The sequence below is a fragment of the Maylandia zebra genome, linkage group LG20 (genome assembly GCF_041146795.1).
Source record: "Maylandia zebra isolate NMK-2024a linkage group LG20, Mzebra_GT3a, whole genome shotgun sequence".
NCBI classification, from domain to species: domain Eukaryota; kingdom Metazoa; phylum Chordata; class Actinopteri; order Cichliformes; family Cichlidae; genus Maylandia; species Maylandia zebra.
The window spans coordinates 26,616,113-26,630,271 of NC_135186.1; the positions used below are offsets into that span (position 1 = coordinate 26,616,113).

Here is a 14,159-nt window from a genome sequence, read left to right on the forward strand (position 1 = left end):
CTACTGAGTAGATTTAATGTGCAGGAGGAGAATTTTTGGTGAGGTTTCACTGACATGAAGGATGTAAGTATGTGAACGACAAAAAAAAATAAATAAATAAAAAAAAATACCCACAGCGTCTGCCATTTCACTTGCAATCAAAGGAAGCAGACTTTCCACATCTTTTCCTCCTGTGCATGCTGTACAGTACGATGCTGCTTCCAGCTCCATTACCCAGAGCCTTCAGCTGCACCAACAAGGCGGCTGGAGTTTTCTGATTAGTACGCCTTAGTTAATTCAAGCCTGCCAAGCATGCTCTCTCCAAGCCCTGAATCACTCAACAAGGTATGAACTATTAGGGCTTGCTGGATAAAGGAGTGCAAACTTCCAGTGGGGGATGAAGAACTCAATCCTATGCTTAAAACTGGGGTATGCTTTGAAGGTGGGGCCACTGGACTTTAAAAGAAAATCCAGATTAACCTTTCAGCACATTGTAGTTTAAGTGATCTAAGAAGTAACTAGACTACTGCACCTTCTCTAGCCTGTAATGCAAGAATTTGACCACAGAGGTCATAGAGTAGTAGAAAGTGGTAAGACATAGTGGCATAGTGGGTTAAGTAGAGTTCTTTCCACAGGAAAGCAGGTTTGGAATCCCAAGTGAAGCCAAAAGTCAGTGTAAACTTATTTTAGTGCATATGCCATGCTCATCAGGTGGGAGGGAATTTATTTTTCGTCTTTCTTAGACTTCTGCCAGTTTTCAGTAACAATGCTGCAAAATACAACCACTCTGTTACATTCCTGTATTGAAAATATCACCTAGAAGTATGTATGATTTATTCTAAAAATATGTCTAAATGGACAAAAAACAGAATATTAAAAGACAATTTGCTAATTAATCTGGAACAACGTTTGATAAAAACATTAAATGTTTTATCTAAACTTTGAAAGTGTGAATTACTTTACTAACTATCATAGGGTGAAAAGCAGGTACGCCTGTTGGGTGGTTGGTGCCTATCCCAGCTGTCATAGGACATAGTGTCATAGTGAGCTACACCCTGGACAGGTCACTAGGCAGCACAGCTCATATTCACACAATTAACCTAGCGTGCATGTTTTTGCACATTTGTACTCGTTTGTGTGGGAGGAAGTCAAAGTACCCAAACTCCACCCTTCCGGAGTTCGAACCCAGGAATTTCTTTTTATGAGGCATCGGTGCTAACCACTGGTGCAGTGGGGTGTAAAATATGGGGCGTTTTAAATGCCCAGCTAAAAGGGCAATATTAAATGCAGTAATTCTCCTGTAGCGGAGGCAGAGTTGGAAATTAAATTCGGAGCGCTCTCTATTAACTTTTCTTTAACAGCTACCTTTGGTTGAGAAGGGCCAGCAGCTCCCCTGCGTGGTACAGGTCGTTGCGCGTCACGCGGCTGAAGCGGAAAGCGTTCAGGTTGCAGAAAGTGACGGCGGGGAACGTCATGATCGGGGTCGTGACCTCATCTAGTTTGGTGACGTGAGGGTACTCGAGGTAGAAGTGGATCCGGTCCACGCACACGTACAGCAAGAAGGTCAGAGAGCCCAAGAAAAACACGAGCCACAGGCAGCGTTTGACGCAGAACCGCTCGTACGTGAAGATGTGAGAGATTCCGTGCAGGGTCGAGCTGTGCGCAAAAACTTCTATGGGTGGAGGTTGATTTGACTCCATTTCTTCGGTTTCCACTTTGAGATCCATTGTTCACCGTGCAGCCCTCTCGAGTTGTATGCCAGAGTCAGAAAGCGGCTTCAAAACAGAAAATATTCATTCACCTGTGGCATAAATTCTCATTATCCACGCGAACAGGTCCAAACGTGCAGATAACCTCTCCGTCACCTGGTGCGGTTCGGACGCCATCGCTCATACACACCGACAAAACATTTTAAGCTTTAAAGAAAGTCAGGCGAGCGAGAGATGTGTGCAGAAGTAGCGCCTTTGAAAAAAAGCACAATGACTCCAATGCGTGCATAACCGAGACGCCAAAGCGAATGTCCATCACCGCTGCGCTACAATGATGTTTTGCAGGTTTCTCGCTGGGCTGCAGAAAAGCAAAGAACAATATAAGGGCTGACAAAGTGCTTCATCAGCCTGGAAATTCGCTGGTCGATTATAAGTCCAGTGAAGCACGCGTCGTTCCTGCGCGACAGTGAGAAGAAAGCCGGAGCTGTGGGAGAAATGGAAATCCTTCTTGGCACTTCAGCCCGTTCATAAAGAGTTCCTCTGTAGCTGCGCTGCACGCATGCCCCTTACAGTCAGTCCGCAGATTTTCAGGTCAGACCCGGAGATTTTTTTTTTTTTATACCCTACTCAGGAATCTGAAAACCTGTTTAGGAGTCAGACGGTTGGTTGTTGTGGTGAGTCGTGAGGTTTCCTCCCCCCGCGCGCTCATTTATGTCTATCTGCAAGCAGCAGTGGACTGAAGCTCTGCTGTTCACCTGCGAGTTAGTTACTCCAGTTGTTTTTTATATGTCAGCACTACACAAGCTGGCAGCCGGGAGGAAGAAAAAAAAAAAAAAAGAGCGAGAGGTGGGATTTCAGAGACTGTGCAGATTAAAGTGGATTTGTTATCTTGGGATATATTTATTTAAAAATATAATTGAATCAGTGATTTACACCCTATCGATATTTCAGGGATTCAATAGAATATTGAGCAAGTCATTTATACAGATTGTTAACTTTGGTCTAAAATGATCAAAGCATATCACCATCCTTAAAATATACAAACTTGCCTCGGGGCTTAAATGAGGCTTTGGTGATTCACTGGGCATATAAGAACAGCTACTTGGCATATATTTAAGTCAGTGACTGACTTAACTGTGCGTTTTCATTTTTATTTTGTCCTGGCTCTTAGACAAAGTAACGGACAAAACTTGTTTTTGTGTCTAGGAATTTTATTTTATTTTACTTTACGTTGCTGAGTTAAACTAACACGTTTCTAAATACTTAACCAGCTAGAGCAACCGAAAAAAGCAACTTTTTTCAACCCCCTTTGTTTTATCTAAGGGAGATGCAGTAAGTGCGTTGTAATATGTGTTGGTTTATGTGGCTGACTCAATTTTTGTATGTTTTTTTGTTCACATAAGATTACCTGTTTAAATGAGGGAAGAAGAAGAAGAAGAACGCCCCCTCAACTTGGACTTGCAAATCAGAAAGTTGCAGCAGACCAAAGTACCCCAAGTTAGCAATCCAAGATAGCAGGACCGAAATAAACAGTTGTAAAACTGTAAACTTTTAAATGTGTACTGCAACTGTATATTTTTGACTCACTAAATAAGCCATACACCGAGCGCTGATCAGGCTCCATCCATGAATGTGTTTGAAACACAAAAGTATTATGTTGTACTGCTAGTATTACCCGAATGACTATTTTGCTAAGAACCAAAACAAATCCTTATTTTCTCACTTTTTCTAGAACAAGCTAACTCAGGAGTGACATGACTCCTGATTAAAACTCCCATGCCACTGGTTCAATCACTGTCTCATCTTGGACCACTTGCATGCCTCCCACCAGACACATTGTTAAAAGTCCTTTTTGAAGGACTTTGGTTCGAACTGGTGCATACATGCGAGAACACTCAAAATCCCCAAAACATGGTAAATGGCCTGTATTTATATAGCGCTTTACTAGTCCCTAAGGACCCCAAAGCGCTTTACATATCCAGTCATCCACCCATTCACGCAAAACATGCTTTTTTGGAAACTCTCTGGCCGAGTCATCCAGCAGTCACAGTTTGTCCCTTGTTTGTCAGCACTTCACAGATTCTTACATTTGCTCATTTTACCTTTTTGCAGAGCATTAACTTCAAGAACTGAGTGTTCACCTGCTACTCAATACATGCCTCTCCATGGCAGGTGCCATTGCAGAGAGATAATCAGAGTTATTATTAGCACCTGTCAGGGATTGTAACATTTTGCCTGATTGGTGAAGACAATTTGGACTAATTAGCTTCTTACACAATAAGCCCATTTGGAAAACCTGAAAGGTGTATAATAGTAAAACTGACAAAATGAGTCATTTGGATGAAAAAAATTCTATTGCGATATTATGGCAGCATCCATCTGTCTGTCTGTCTGTGTTTTTTGTTTTCTTCTAGCTTTGTTTCTAGCACACTTGCGTTGTATTAAGAACTGATCAGCTGCTAGCTAAAATGGATGCTCTAAGCTGTGAGTCTACACAATACAGTACAACCTAACTTTTCCCACAGAATGGGAGTTAAAAGAAAAAGTTGTAAACTTCCCACTGTAATTGTTTAGAATCAAATGTCAGATCAAAAGAGCAAGACATTTACGTATTCAAGCTGAGCTGAAAGAAAGTAAATACCGGACCTATATTTGTCAGGCAAAATCCAAATGAATGAGAGAATAGTGAACAGCCAATTTGGCAGAAGGTTTTCAGAGAACATTATTTCCTGTTAAACAGAAACTATTTGGGTGCTTTGACTGTTTTTTGTTATAGGAGTAAGAGCTACATCTTCCAGCTTAAGGGAAGTGATTCCTTATGTGTACTGAAGTTCCTTTGAACTCTAAAAGAAGAAAAAGTTTGGGAGAAAAAAGGGGAGGGAACTGCATAATCAGTGAATCTTTGAAGTTAAAGGAACAAAGTGATTTGAATCTGCAAAGATATTCATGATTTCCACCTTTATAATATCAACCTAGAAGGTGATAGTTAACGCCATGTACGTTATTGCATTTTTAAAGAGGACAGACTCTCACATAGCAGATGACTTCACTCACCCTCTGTAATTTAAAGTCAAATTCAAAGAAAATAATTTCAGCACACAAAGGAGAAATGTCCTGTAACATTCAGCACTGTGCCTTGGAGCAGTTCTTATCTCAAATGCTACATAAACAGCTATATGTGTTGCAGAATGTGTATTGAATTAAATATATATATATAGACATTTTTATGTGATTCAAGCAAAGCCTTTTCCACATGTTTACAGTCATGACTGCATGATGTCTCTCTTACGTACAGTCATATGGTGGAAAGAAACTGAATGTTTTATTCATGGACTGTACTGTACTACTCAAGAATAAGAACTGTAAGTATTTTACTTTAAATGGGTACTTGAGTATTTCCAATTTTCTGCTTTATATCCATATTTTTTTCTAATCAAATATATTTAATTATAAGGTTTATTTGCTTTAGTGATTGTTACTTTTGAATTTTGTCTCCTCCTTTGTAAATCAAACTCTCATCTGGTGCCTCATAAAACTATATATGAACTAGCTTAGCTTCCTACTACAGGGAGTGTCAAACATGTGGCCCAGGGGCTAGGAAAGGCCCACTAAAGGCTTCAATTTGGCCCACTGGATGGCTTTAGAAAATAATTTAAATAAGAGAAAGGAATACATTTTCCACTCGTAGCTATATTTTGGTTAGTTTTACAGTCTTCTCATAGCCTGGCAAGCTACACCAGAGTAAGTAAGTAAAAGATAAACCATTATAAACCATTAAAAAACAGAAAGGACCCTGTTTGTTAATGCTTACTTTAGAAATTTCAGTTGTTGTTGTTGTTGTTTTTTGTTTGTTTTTGGGTTTGTTTGTTTTTACAGTGGTTCCATTGTAAAATATTAAAAGAGGGATATTTTCTCTGAACTAACAGAAAATTTCAGATTTTCTTCACAGTAATTAAAAACTGAATGGGCTGCCAGGTAATTATGATTAAAAAAAATCATTAGTAAAAGTCATGAAGGACCTTCACTTCTAAACAAGCTCAATGCTCAAAAACATGAAAGGAACTCGTCACAGTATATCACAAAGATGATGCTGTTGGCAGCATATTGTTCACCACAGCATCTCCAGACTCTCTCATGTCTGTCACACGTGCTCAGTGTGAACCTGCTGTCATTTCTGAAGAGAACAGTGCAGTGCCAGTGGCAGACCTGCTGACTGAGCTGCATGCCACTGGTTTATGAGCACAGGTCCCATCAAAGGACATTGGACTCTCATGTCATGCTCACTGAGTCTGATTCTACTGCTCTGGCAGTGATCTTCCTCTTCCTCCTCGTGCAGTGGAGCAGATACAGGTCCCGCTCCTGGGCTGAAGCCCTTCTATGGCTCTCTTCCACTCACTCATGTAGCAGTCTGTCTTCTGGCATCTCCTCCACACTCTTGAGACTGTGCTGAGAGACACAGCAAACCTTATTGCAACAACACATATAAGATAAGATAAGATAACTCTTTATTGTCATTGCACAGTCATACATAGTACAGTAGTACAATGAAATTGGAAAAACTGTCCTACGTCGGCACTACATATAACACAACACGACACGATATGACACATCACAACGTAACAAACAACACAACACAGTATATTAACTTAGTATAAAAAAGAAGAATAAGTGTATGTGTATTGCACACTGTTATTATTGCACATTAATTATTATTGCACCTTGTTATAAATATAAATATTATTATTATCATTTTAAACATTGTTACCTCCCCCTAAAAAGTCCAGGGAGGTATCCAGTCAAGTCAGCTATTTACATTGATCAGGGCTATTGCCCTGTTGTAAAAGCTGTCCTTGAGTCTATTTGTTCGGGACCTCAGCAGCCTGAACCTCCTGCCAGACGGCAGCAGCTTAAACACCCGGTGTCCTGGGTGTGTGCAGTCCCGTAGGATGCTGCGTGCCCTCTTGAGACAGCGAGTGCTGTACAGGTCCTTCAGGGAGGGAAGAGGATGTCCAATGATTTTTTGGGCCATGTTGATGACCCTCTGGAGTGCCTTTCTGTGTGCTGTGCTGCAGCTGGAGAACCACACACCGATGCAATATGTCAGCACACTTTCAATGGAGCAGCGGTAGAAGACGGTCAGCAGCTCCTTCTTCAGGTCCATTTTTCTGAGGATTCTCAGAAAGTGGAGACGCTGTTGGGCCTTCTTTAAGACCGCAGAGGTGTTAGAGCTCCATTGGAGGTCTGTGTCTATGTGCACACCCAGAAACTTGAAACTGGAGACCCTTTCCACGCACTCCCCGTTGATGCTGACAGGCTGCAGCTCGGACTTCCTCCTTCTGAAGTCAACTACCAGTTCTTTTGTTTTGGTGGTATTGAGGTCCAGGTTGTTGTCTGCACACCAATCTGACAGCCTCTGAACTTCAGCTCTGTATGCAGTCTCATCTCCCCCTGAGATGAGCCCCACCACAGTGGTATCATCTGCAAACTTGATGACTGTGTTGTCTGGGTGGGAACTAACACAGTCATGTGTGTACAGAGTGTACAGTAGGGGACTCAGTACACAGCCTTGTGGAGAGCCGGTGTTGAGGCTGAGGGCTGAGGAAAGATGAGGCCCCACTCTAACTCTCTGTACACGGTCTGAGAGGAAGTCTCTGATCCAGCGGCAGGTGGTGGAAGGAAGTCCAATTTCCAGCAGTTTATCTATTAGTCTGTCCGGGAGTATCGTATTGAAAGCAGAGCTAAAGTCAACAAAGAGCAGCCTGGCGTAACGGCCCTGCACTTCCAGGTGAGAGATGGTGGTGTGGAGCGTTGTAGCAATGGCATCTTCAGTTGATCTGTTAGCTCTGTATGCAAACTGGAGCGGGTCGAGTGTGGGTGGCAGGCAGGACATGATGTGACGTCGGACCAGTTTCTCAAAGCACTTCATTATAACAGGTGTTAGAGCAACTGGTCGGTAGTCGTTGAGGCTGCTAATGTTAGTACGCTTTGGCAGTGGGACAATTGTGGCTGACTTTAGGCACGGCGGGATGCAGGACTGGGACAGTGAAGTGTTGAAGATCTTAGTGAAGACCCCAGCCAGCTGGTCTGCACACTCTTTTAGGACCTTTGCGGTTACCCCATCTGGTCCGGTGGCCTTCCTGGGGTTCACTGCCCTCAGTGTGCGCCTCACCTCATATTCCTGCACTATGAGGCTTGGGCTGCTGCTGTCCGATGTTTTTGCTGCTGCTGCCTCTGGTCCCTTCACCTCAAAGCGTGCGAAGAAGTGGTTCAGCTCCTCTGCAAGCTCCGCGTTACCCTCAGTCAACGTGGTATTGCCAGGTTTGTAGTTGGTTAAGTGCTGAACTCCCTGCCATACCTGTCGTGAGTTGTTGGTGGTGAAGTGGTCTTCGATCCTTCTCTTGTACGCTGCCTTGGCCTCTCTGATGCCTCTTTTCAACTGAGATCTGGCTGCACTGTACTGCATACCATCACCGGATCTAAAAGCGGCGTCACGTTGCTTCAGCAGGACCTGGACCTCTTTAGTCATCCAGGGTTTCTGGTTGGGATACACCCGGAGACGTTTGTCCACAGTGACACTGTTGACACAGAAGTTAATATATGAGAGCACTGATGTTGTGTGCTCTTCAAGGTCCTGATGTTCGAACACGCTCCAGTCTGTGTTTTCAAAACAGTCCTGCAGCTGATGTGATGCACCTTCTGGCCAGGTTTTCACAGTTTTTGTGACTGGGGGGGCTCTTCTCCTAATGGGAGTGTATGCAGGGATCAACAGCATGGACATGTGGTCTGACAAACCTAGATGTGGTAGAGGGGTTGCTCTGTAGCCTTTTTGGATGTTGCTGTAGGCTTTATCCAATGTGTTTTTCCCCCTCGTTGCACATTTAATATGCTGTTCAAATCTGGGGAATACTGACCTTAAATCAGCATGGTTGAAGTCCCCAGCTATAATGTGCACTGCGTTTGGATGGGAGTTCTGCTGGTTGCTTATTGTCTTGTGCAGCTCCTCCATGGCAGAGTTAGCATTAGCATCGGGTGGTACATACACGGCCGTTACCATGACAACAGTAAACTCGCGAGGTATGTAGACGGGTCTGCACTTCACAGTCAAGTATTCCAAATCCGGGGAACAGTGGCTGTCTACAGTCTTTGTGTTTTTGCACCAGCTGTCATTGGTGTAGATGCATAAACCCCCTCCTTTGATCTTACCGGAGTGGCCACTCTGGAGGAGCTGTGAAACCTGACTAAGCTGCAGGTCTAATGCAACCTGAAGTGACAAGGGAACTAGCAAAAGGCAAGGCTAAAGAAAAATCAGTCAGGAGGGATAAGAAGAGACCAATGTTCTGTTCAAAAGCATTCCCTTTTGGGGGGATTGCCTTTTGTTGCCTCTGCAGTGCACCTGTTGTCACTTCCATTTGCAGCAATGTAGCTGAAATTGATGCACAGTGCTTTATACTTCCCTGAAGTTTATCTGGCCTTGTGTTACACTGTGATGGTCAAGTGTTCCCTTATTTTTATTTTTTTTGAGTAGCATAGTTTACACTCTTGTAGTGGTCTTTTTACTTACATAAAGGATCTGAATATTTCATGTACTGATTCACTGCCTGGTTTGAAGCCGATGTTGTACAGAGGATATTTTTCCTCCATTTACTATTCTTTAAACAAATTCAGCTGCCACCAGAAACTGAAGTTGGCATTTGAGAGACGTTATATTTCACAATACAATCTCATATTATTTATGCTGTATATTAAGAGCTCATTATTACATATTTATATTACAGGGTGATTCCAATATGGTAACTGGTATGATTACTTTTAAGCTGTGGAAGTGGAAAATGGGAGTGAATAAAGAATTCACTATTTACCAACATGGAGCTCCTGGCAGTACCATCTGCATATCCTCCTTCACTACATCCATGAACACCGTCCCTCCTCTGCAGTTGTCCAAACCATCTCACCCTAGTCTCTTTAACTTTGTCTCCAAACTGCTCAACCTGAGGTGTCCCTGTGATACTCCCTCTGATTCTAGTCCGGTCCATCTTGGTCACATCAAATAAATAATAATAATAATTACTGATATATGATCGGAGTATCCACCTCCTGTCTTTTTATTAGTGACACTGTCTCCAAAACACAATTCCTAGCAGCTCTCACTACCATCTTGTAAACCTTCCCTTTTCCTCTTGTTGCTATCCTTCTGTCACAAATCACCCCCGACACACATCTCTACCTCCTCCACCCTGGCTTCACCTCTCTTTTTGTGCAATTCAATTAAATTCAGTTGCATTTATATAGCACCAAATCACAACCAAAGTTGCCTGAAGGCACTGAATATTGTAAGGTAAAGACCCTACAACAATACAGAGAAACCCCAACAATCAGATGCACACTGTCCCTATGTGTCAATTTGTGTGCTGTATTGTAATAATGTTTGCATAAAATGTATTTTGTACTAGCTCTTCACTGAAGTCGTGTCAGGTTTAATAGACCTTGTGGTCGGTACTGTATATAGAAACACCCGTCCATCCATCCATGTCGTTGCAAAGGCTGTATCCTGTCCCAGCTAGGCTGTTGCTGAGCCACTCCCAGAGTGACCAACAACCATTCATGCACACATTCAATAATACTAATAATAATTCAGTAATACTGAAATACATACATGTATTATCCATGCCACGCAGTGGGCTAAATCCTGTAAAAGTAGATTGAAAAATGCATGGAAGAAAACATGTTTGCTCTTATATACATCACAACTGCTCATAGAAAAAATACAGCTAGGGCCATAAATCACCTACTAGGCTGTTTAAAGGTTAAACTAATAATTAATATTGAAAATGTATTGTTGTGAATCTAATATTACTAAAATATTCCAAAAGTGTTGCTCCCTTCTGTTAAATGCTTTATTGCATGATGTTTATATTACTGTATGTATTATTTATTATGGATAGAATAAATAATATATAATGCATCAATTATGTAAGGATAATTGATAATAGGCAGGCTGCTGTCCGTGGTACTGATCAATGTTTTGGCCACGCGGGTGTCGGTGCTACTCTCCAGGCCTGCAGGGGGCGGCAGAGCGCGCAGCTGCTACATTTGATGAGCAAAAGGAGCTAAAACGTGAACAGCAGCAGCCGCAGCGAAAACATGGCGATGCCCGTGAGTGCGGCTCGTGTCTGTCGCCTGGCAGGACGCACTGTTTCCTCCCTGTCAGCCGGACACAGACGGGCTGTCAACCTGCCAGCGAGGACCTGCTTCATCTCCACATCCACGGCCAGCAGTGAGTTAATGTAGTGGTTAAATAAAGGTTAGCTTTTGAGCCCGCCCCCTCAGAGGTCAGTGTCTCAACAGGCGTAACCTGACAGCTAACGGGTTATGTTTGTTAGTGTGGATTCTCCGTTATGGCCTACCTTTTCTGTAGTAGTAAGGGCTGTAAGTGGTCATAAAATCCGAATAAATTTATATTTAAAGCAAAAACAAAAAAACAAAGAAAGCTGTGCGGATACGCCTGACTGATGTTTTCACACGGAGCCGTAGCTGTCTTTGTACCTTGAAATTCACGCCCATTGGGACTAAAATTTTAATAAACATAGACCATAGTATGTGTGCACAGTGTTGAAGTAATAGAAGTTTAAACTGAAATAAAAAGCAGCGAAACAAGTACTGTCCGAAAATAGGTGCATTAAACTCCTGCCTTCAAATGTTTTTCTGAGGAAATGTACCTTTAAATGAGCAGTTTTATTACTTTTCTAATGTCCATTGCATTCAGAAAACACTTGAGCACCTGTGCATACTAAGATCTACTGTAGTCAGGTTAGTAATTGTACGATAATGTACAACAGACCGATGGGCTTAAACCTGGGAGAAAAATCAGGGTTTTTAACATTTCGAGTTGCCAAGTAATGCACTGATAATTGTTGGCAAGTTTAGAAGATGTCTAAATGCAGAATGAATGATTTTCAAATCTCATAAACCTGTATTTTATTCCTAATAGAAAAGAGAAAACATATCAAATGTGTTTGGGGTTTTTTAATGAATAAATATTAGCTCACTTTGAAGTTGATGCGAGCAACGTATCTCAAAAAAGTTGGCACAAGGGGTGCCACTTTGGCTCAGTGGGTGAGTAGGTGAACACATAAGAAAAGACTAAGAAAGTAAGTGTTCATTAAGGGCATCTTGGAGAGGGCAGTTTCTCAGGAGTAAAAATGTGTAGAGGTTCACCAGTCTGCAAAACAAATCAATCTACACGTTGTGGAACAATTCAGGATAATGTTATTCGACATAAAATTGCAAAGACTTTGAATATCTTATCATCTACAGTGTATAATATCAAAAGATTTAAAGAAACTGGTGAAATCTTTGTGTGCAAGGGACAAAGCTCAAATTCTGTATTGGGTGCCTGTGATCTTCAGGCCCTAAGGCAGCAAAAAAAAAAAAAAACAGGCATGGAAATCACTGTGAACACAGTTCACTGTGCCATCACAAATTCAGGATAAAGGTCTGTAAAGAAAAAGCTATATGTGAACGTGCACCAGGAATGCTGCTGTTTTCACTGAAAGCTACTTTAAAATGGACCGAGTCAAAGTGGAAAACTGTTCTGTGATCACCTGAATTGAAATTTGAAGTTCGTTTAGGAAAACATGGACATAACATCCTTTGATCTAAGGAGAAGAGGGACCGTCTGACTTTTCATCAATGCTCAGTTCAAATGCCTGCAACTCCGATGGTATTAAGCTGCTTTAAGTGTATATGGATCTGACAACTTGCACAGGTGGAATGCCACCATAGGTATATACAGGTTCTTAGAGCCAAGTATGTTCCAATCCGGTGACGTCTCTTCTTAGGTCTCGTATATTTCAGCAAGATAATGTTAAACCACATTCTGCACCTATTAAAACAGCATGTCTTTATAATAGAAGATCCCGGGTACTGAACTGGCCTGCCTTCAGTGATGCACATGCATTTGCAAAAGAGACGTACAGCACCTAGTAACTGAAGCCATATATTTTTAAAGCTGTCAACTTATTTAATCACTTCTCAGTGGAGAGTGTGTGTGTGTGTGTGTGTGTGTGTGTGTGTGTGTGTGTGTGTGTGTGTGTGTGTGTGTGTGTGTGCGCGCGCAAATACTGTTGGCCCGCGCTATCAGTGTCCCAGAATTGATTTAAATATTATTTATGAGTTGGGACTGCTTGCACATCTGCCCCCCCCCCTCAAATCTCAGTGTAACCACAATAAAGTGATAATTAATAGTCCGGATCACAGCATCTTCTGAGAATCGAATTCAACAGTATTAGAAAAGCTGGTATGCAAAGCGTCCAGGTTTCTTTATTGATATGAAAGAAAGGAGAAGAAGGTCAACTTTTTTAAAGGATTCACGTCTCTCTTACTTAGAACTTTTCTTGTAGCCCATGCTCTTTTGCTTTCTTTTTTCACAGGCAGGCAAATCACAGATGGAAGAGACTTTTTTTTTTTTCCTTCCACTAAACTGATATCAAACTTGAGTCATGTAAAGATACATTCCTGTTGTCTTTATCTCTAGGTCTGCAGTTCAGGCTCGACGAGCGAACAGCCCACAGCAGTCTGGACCTCTTCAAGAAAGACACAGGCGTCATCTATCGCATGATGGGCCTTGACCCCAGCCAGGTCCAAGATGACCCCGAGCGTTTCCGGGACTGGGCTGTCGTGTTCGGCGACAAGAAGATCAGCAGCGGACGACACTACTGGGAGGTGACGGTGAAAAAGTCTCAAGAATTTCGTCTGGGCGTGGCCGAGGCGGCGATGTCCAGAGACGACTGCGTGGGCACCAACAGCTCCTCCTGGGTGTTTGGTTATGCTCAGCGGAAGTGGTTTGCCATGACCAGCAATAAGATAGTTCCCGTGACACTGGTGGGCAAGCCAGACCGTGTTGGGATCCTTCTTGACTATGAAGGGGGTTTCCTGGGGCTGGTTGACGTGGAGCAGCCCAGGATCATTCACACTGTTAGGGGTCAGTTCAAGGCCCCCCTGTGTCCGGCGTTTGGACTTTGGGATGGGGAGCTGCTCACACACTCGGGTCTGGAGGAGCCCGAAGGCCTAATGTGAAGCTGGATGGCGTGATCGTTGTAAAGGTCGGGGAAAAGTAGCAGGCTAGGCTTGTTACCATGGCAGTACTTATGAGAACAGTATCTTTAATAAGTGGAGAAAAGAAAGCAATATCTTTATGCATCATGTCTACCTTAATTTGTGTGTGTGTGTGTGTGTGTGTGTGTGTGGTCCAGATGTTTTCTAACCATCCAGTACTCTGTATGTCATCAAGCCTCAGGCAATTATAAGTGTACCTCATGTGCTACCTCTGAGAGGAACATCAGCTGCCAAGTTTTTGTTTTGTTTTTTACATTGAATGTGCTGGCATTACCCACCTTTGCAAACTTAAGTCAACACAAAGCATTTTTCAAGCTCATGTTCACACTCAAATTTAATAAAATAACTTCACTGATG

General features: G+C 42.5%; 2 protein-coding genes across 3 annotated transcripts in view; one reads left to right on the forward strand and one right to left on the reverse strand.

Annotated features, from left to right (window-relative positions):
- Window positions 1-3,886, reverse strand: part of LOC101484947 (acid-sensing ion channel 1) — a 67,095-nt gene extending 63,209 nt beyond the window's left edge. The window contains exon 1 of one of the 2 annotated variants that reach the window (XM_076878278.1): window positions 3,791-3,886. Coding sequence is in view for 1 of the 2 variants with exons in the window: in XM_004546225.4 (XP_004546282.3) it covers window positions 1,345-1,706 (362 nt within the window). In the remaining variant the exon portion in view is untranslated. Of the gene's footprint in view, window positions 1-1,344; window positions 2,458-3,790 lie in introns of those variants that run through there. The other variant, XM_004546225.4, reaches the window with a different exon arrangement.
- A 6,892-nt stretch (window positions 3,887-10,778) lies between these two features.
- Window positions 10,779-14,158, forward strand: spryd4 (SPRY domain containing 4). The gene is made up of 2 exons (XM_004576514.4): window positions 10,779-10,962; window positions 13,222-14,158. Exons 1-2 carry the CDS (start codon window positions 10,830-10,832, stop codon window positions 13,761-13,763), a joined length of 675 nt encoding a protein of 224 aa, XP_004576571.1. The 5' UTR covers window positions 10,779-10,829; the 3' UTR covers window positions 13,764-14,158.
- The last annotated feature ends 1 nt before the right edge of the window (window position 14,159 follows it).

Bases quoted from the DNA above. Each gene is read 5' to 3' on its own strand.
- spryd4 (XM_004576514.4), top strand. From the start codon at position 10,830: ATGGCGATGCCCGTGAGTGCGGCTCGTGTCTGTCGCCTGGCAGGACGC. The intron at 10,963-13,221 runs GTGAGTTAATGT...CTTTATCTCTAG, and splicing joins CTCCACATCCACGGCCAGCA to GTCTGCAGTTCAGGCTCGAC.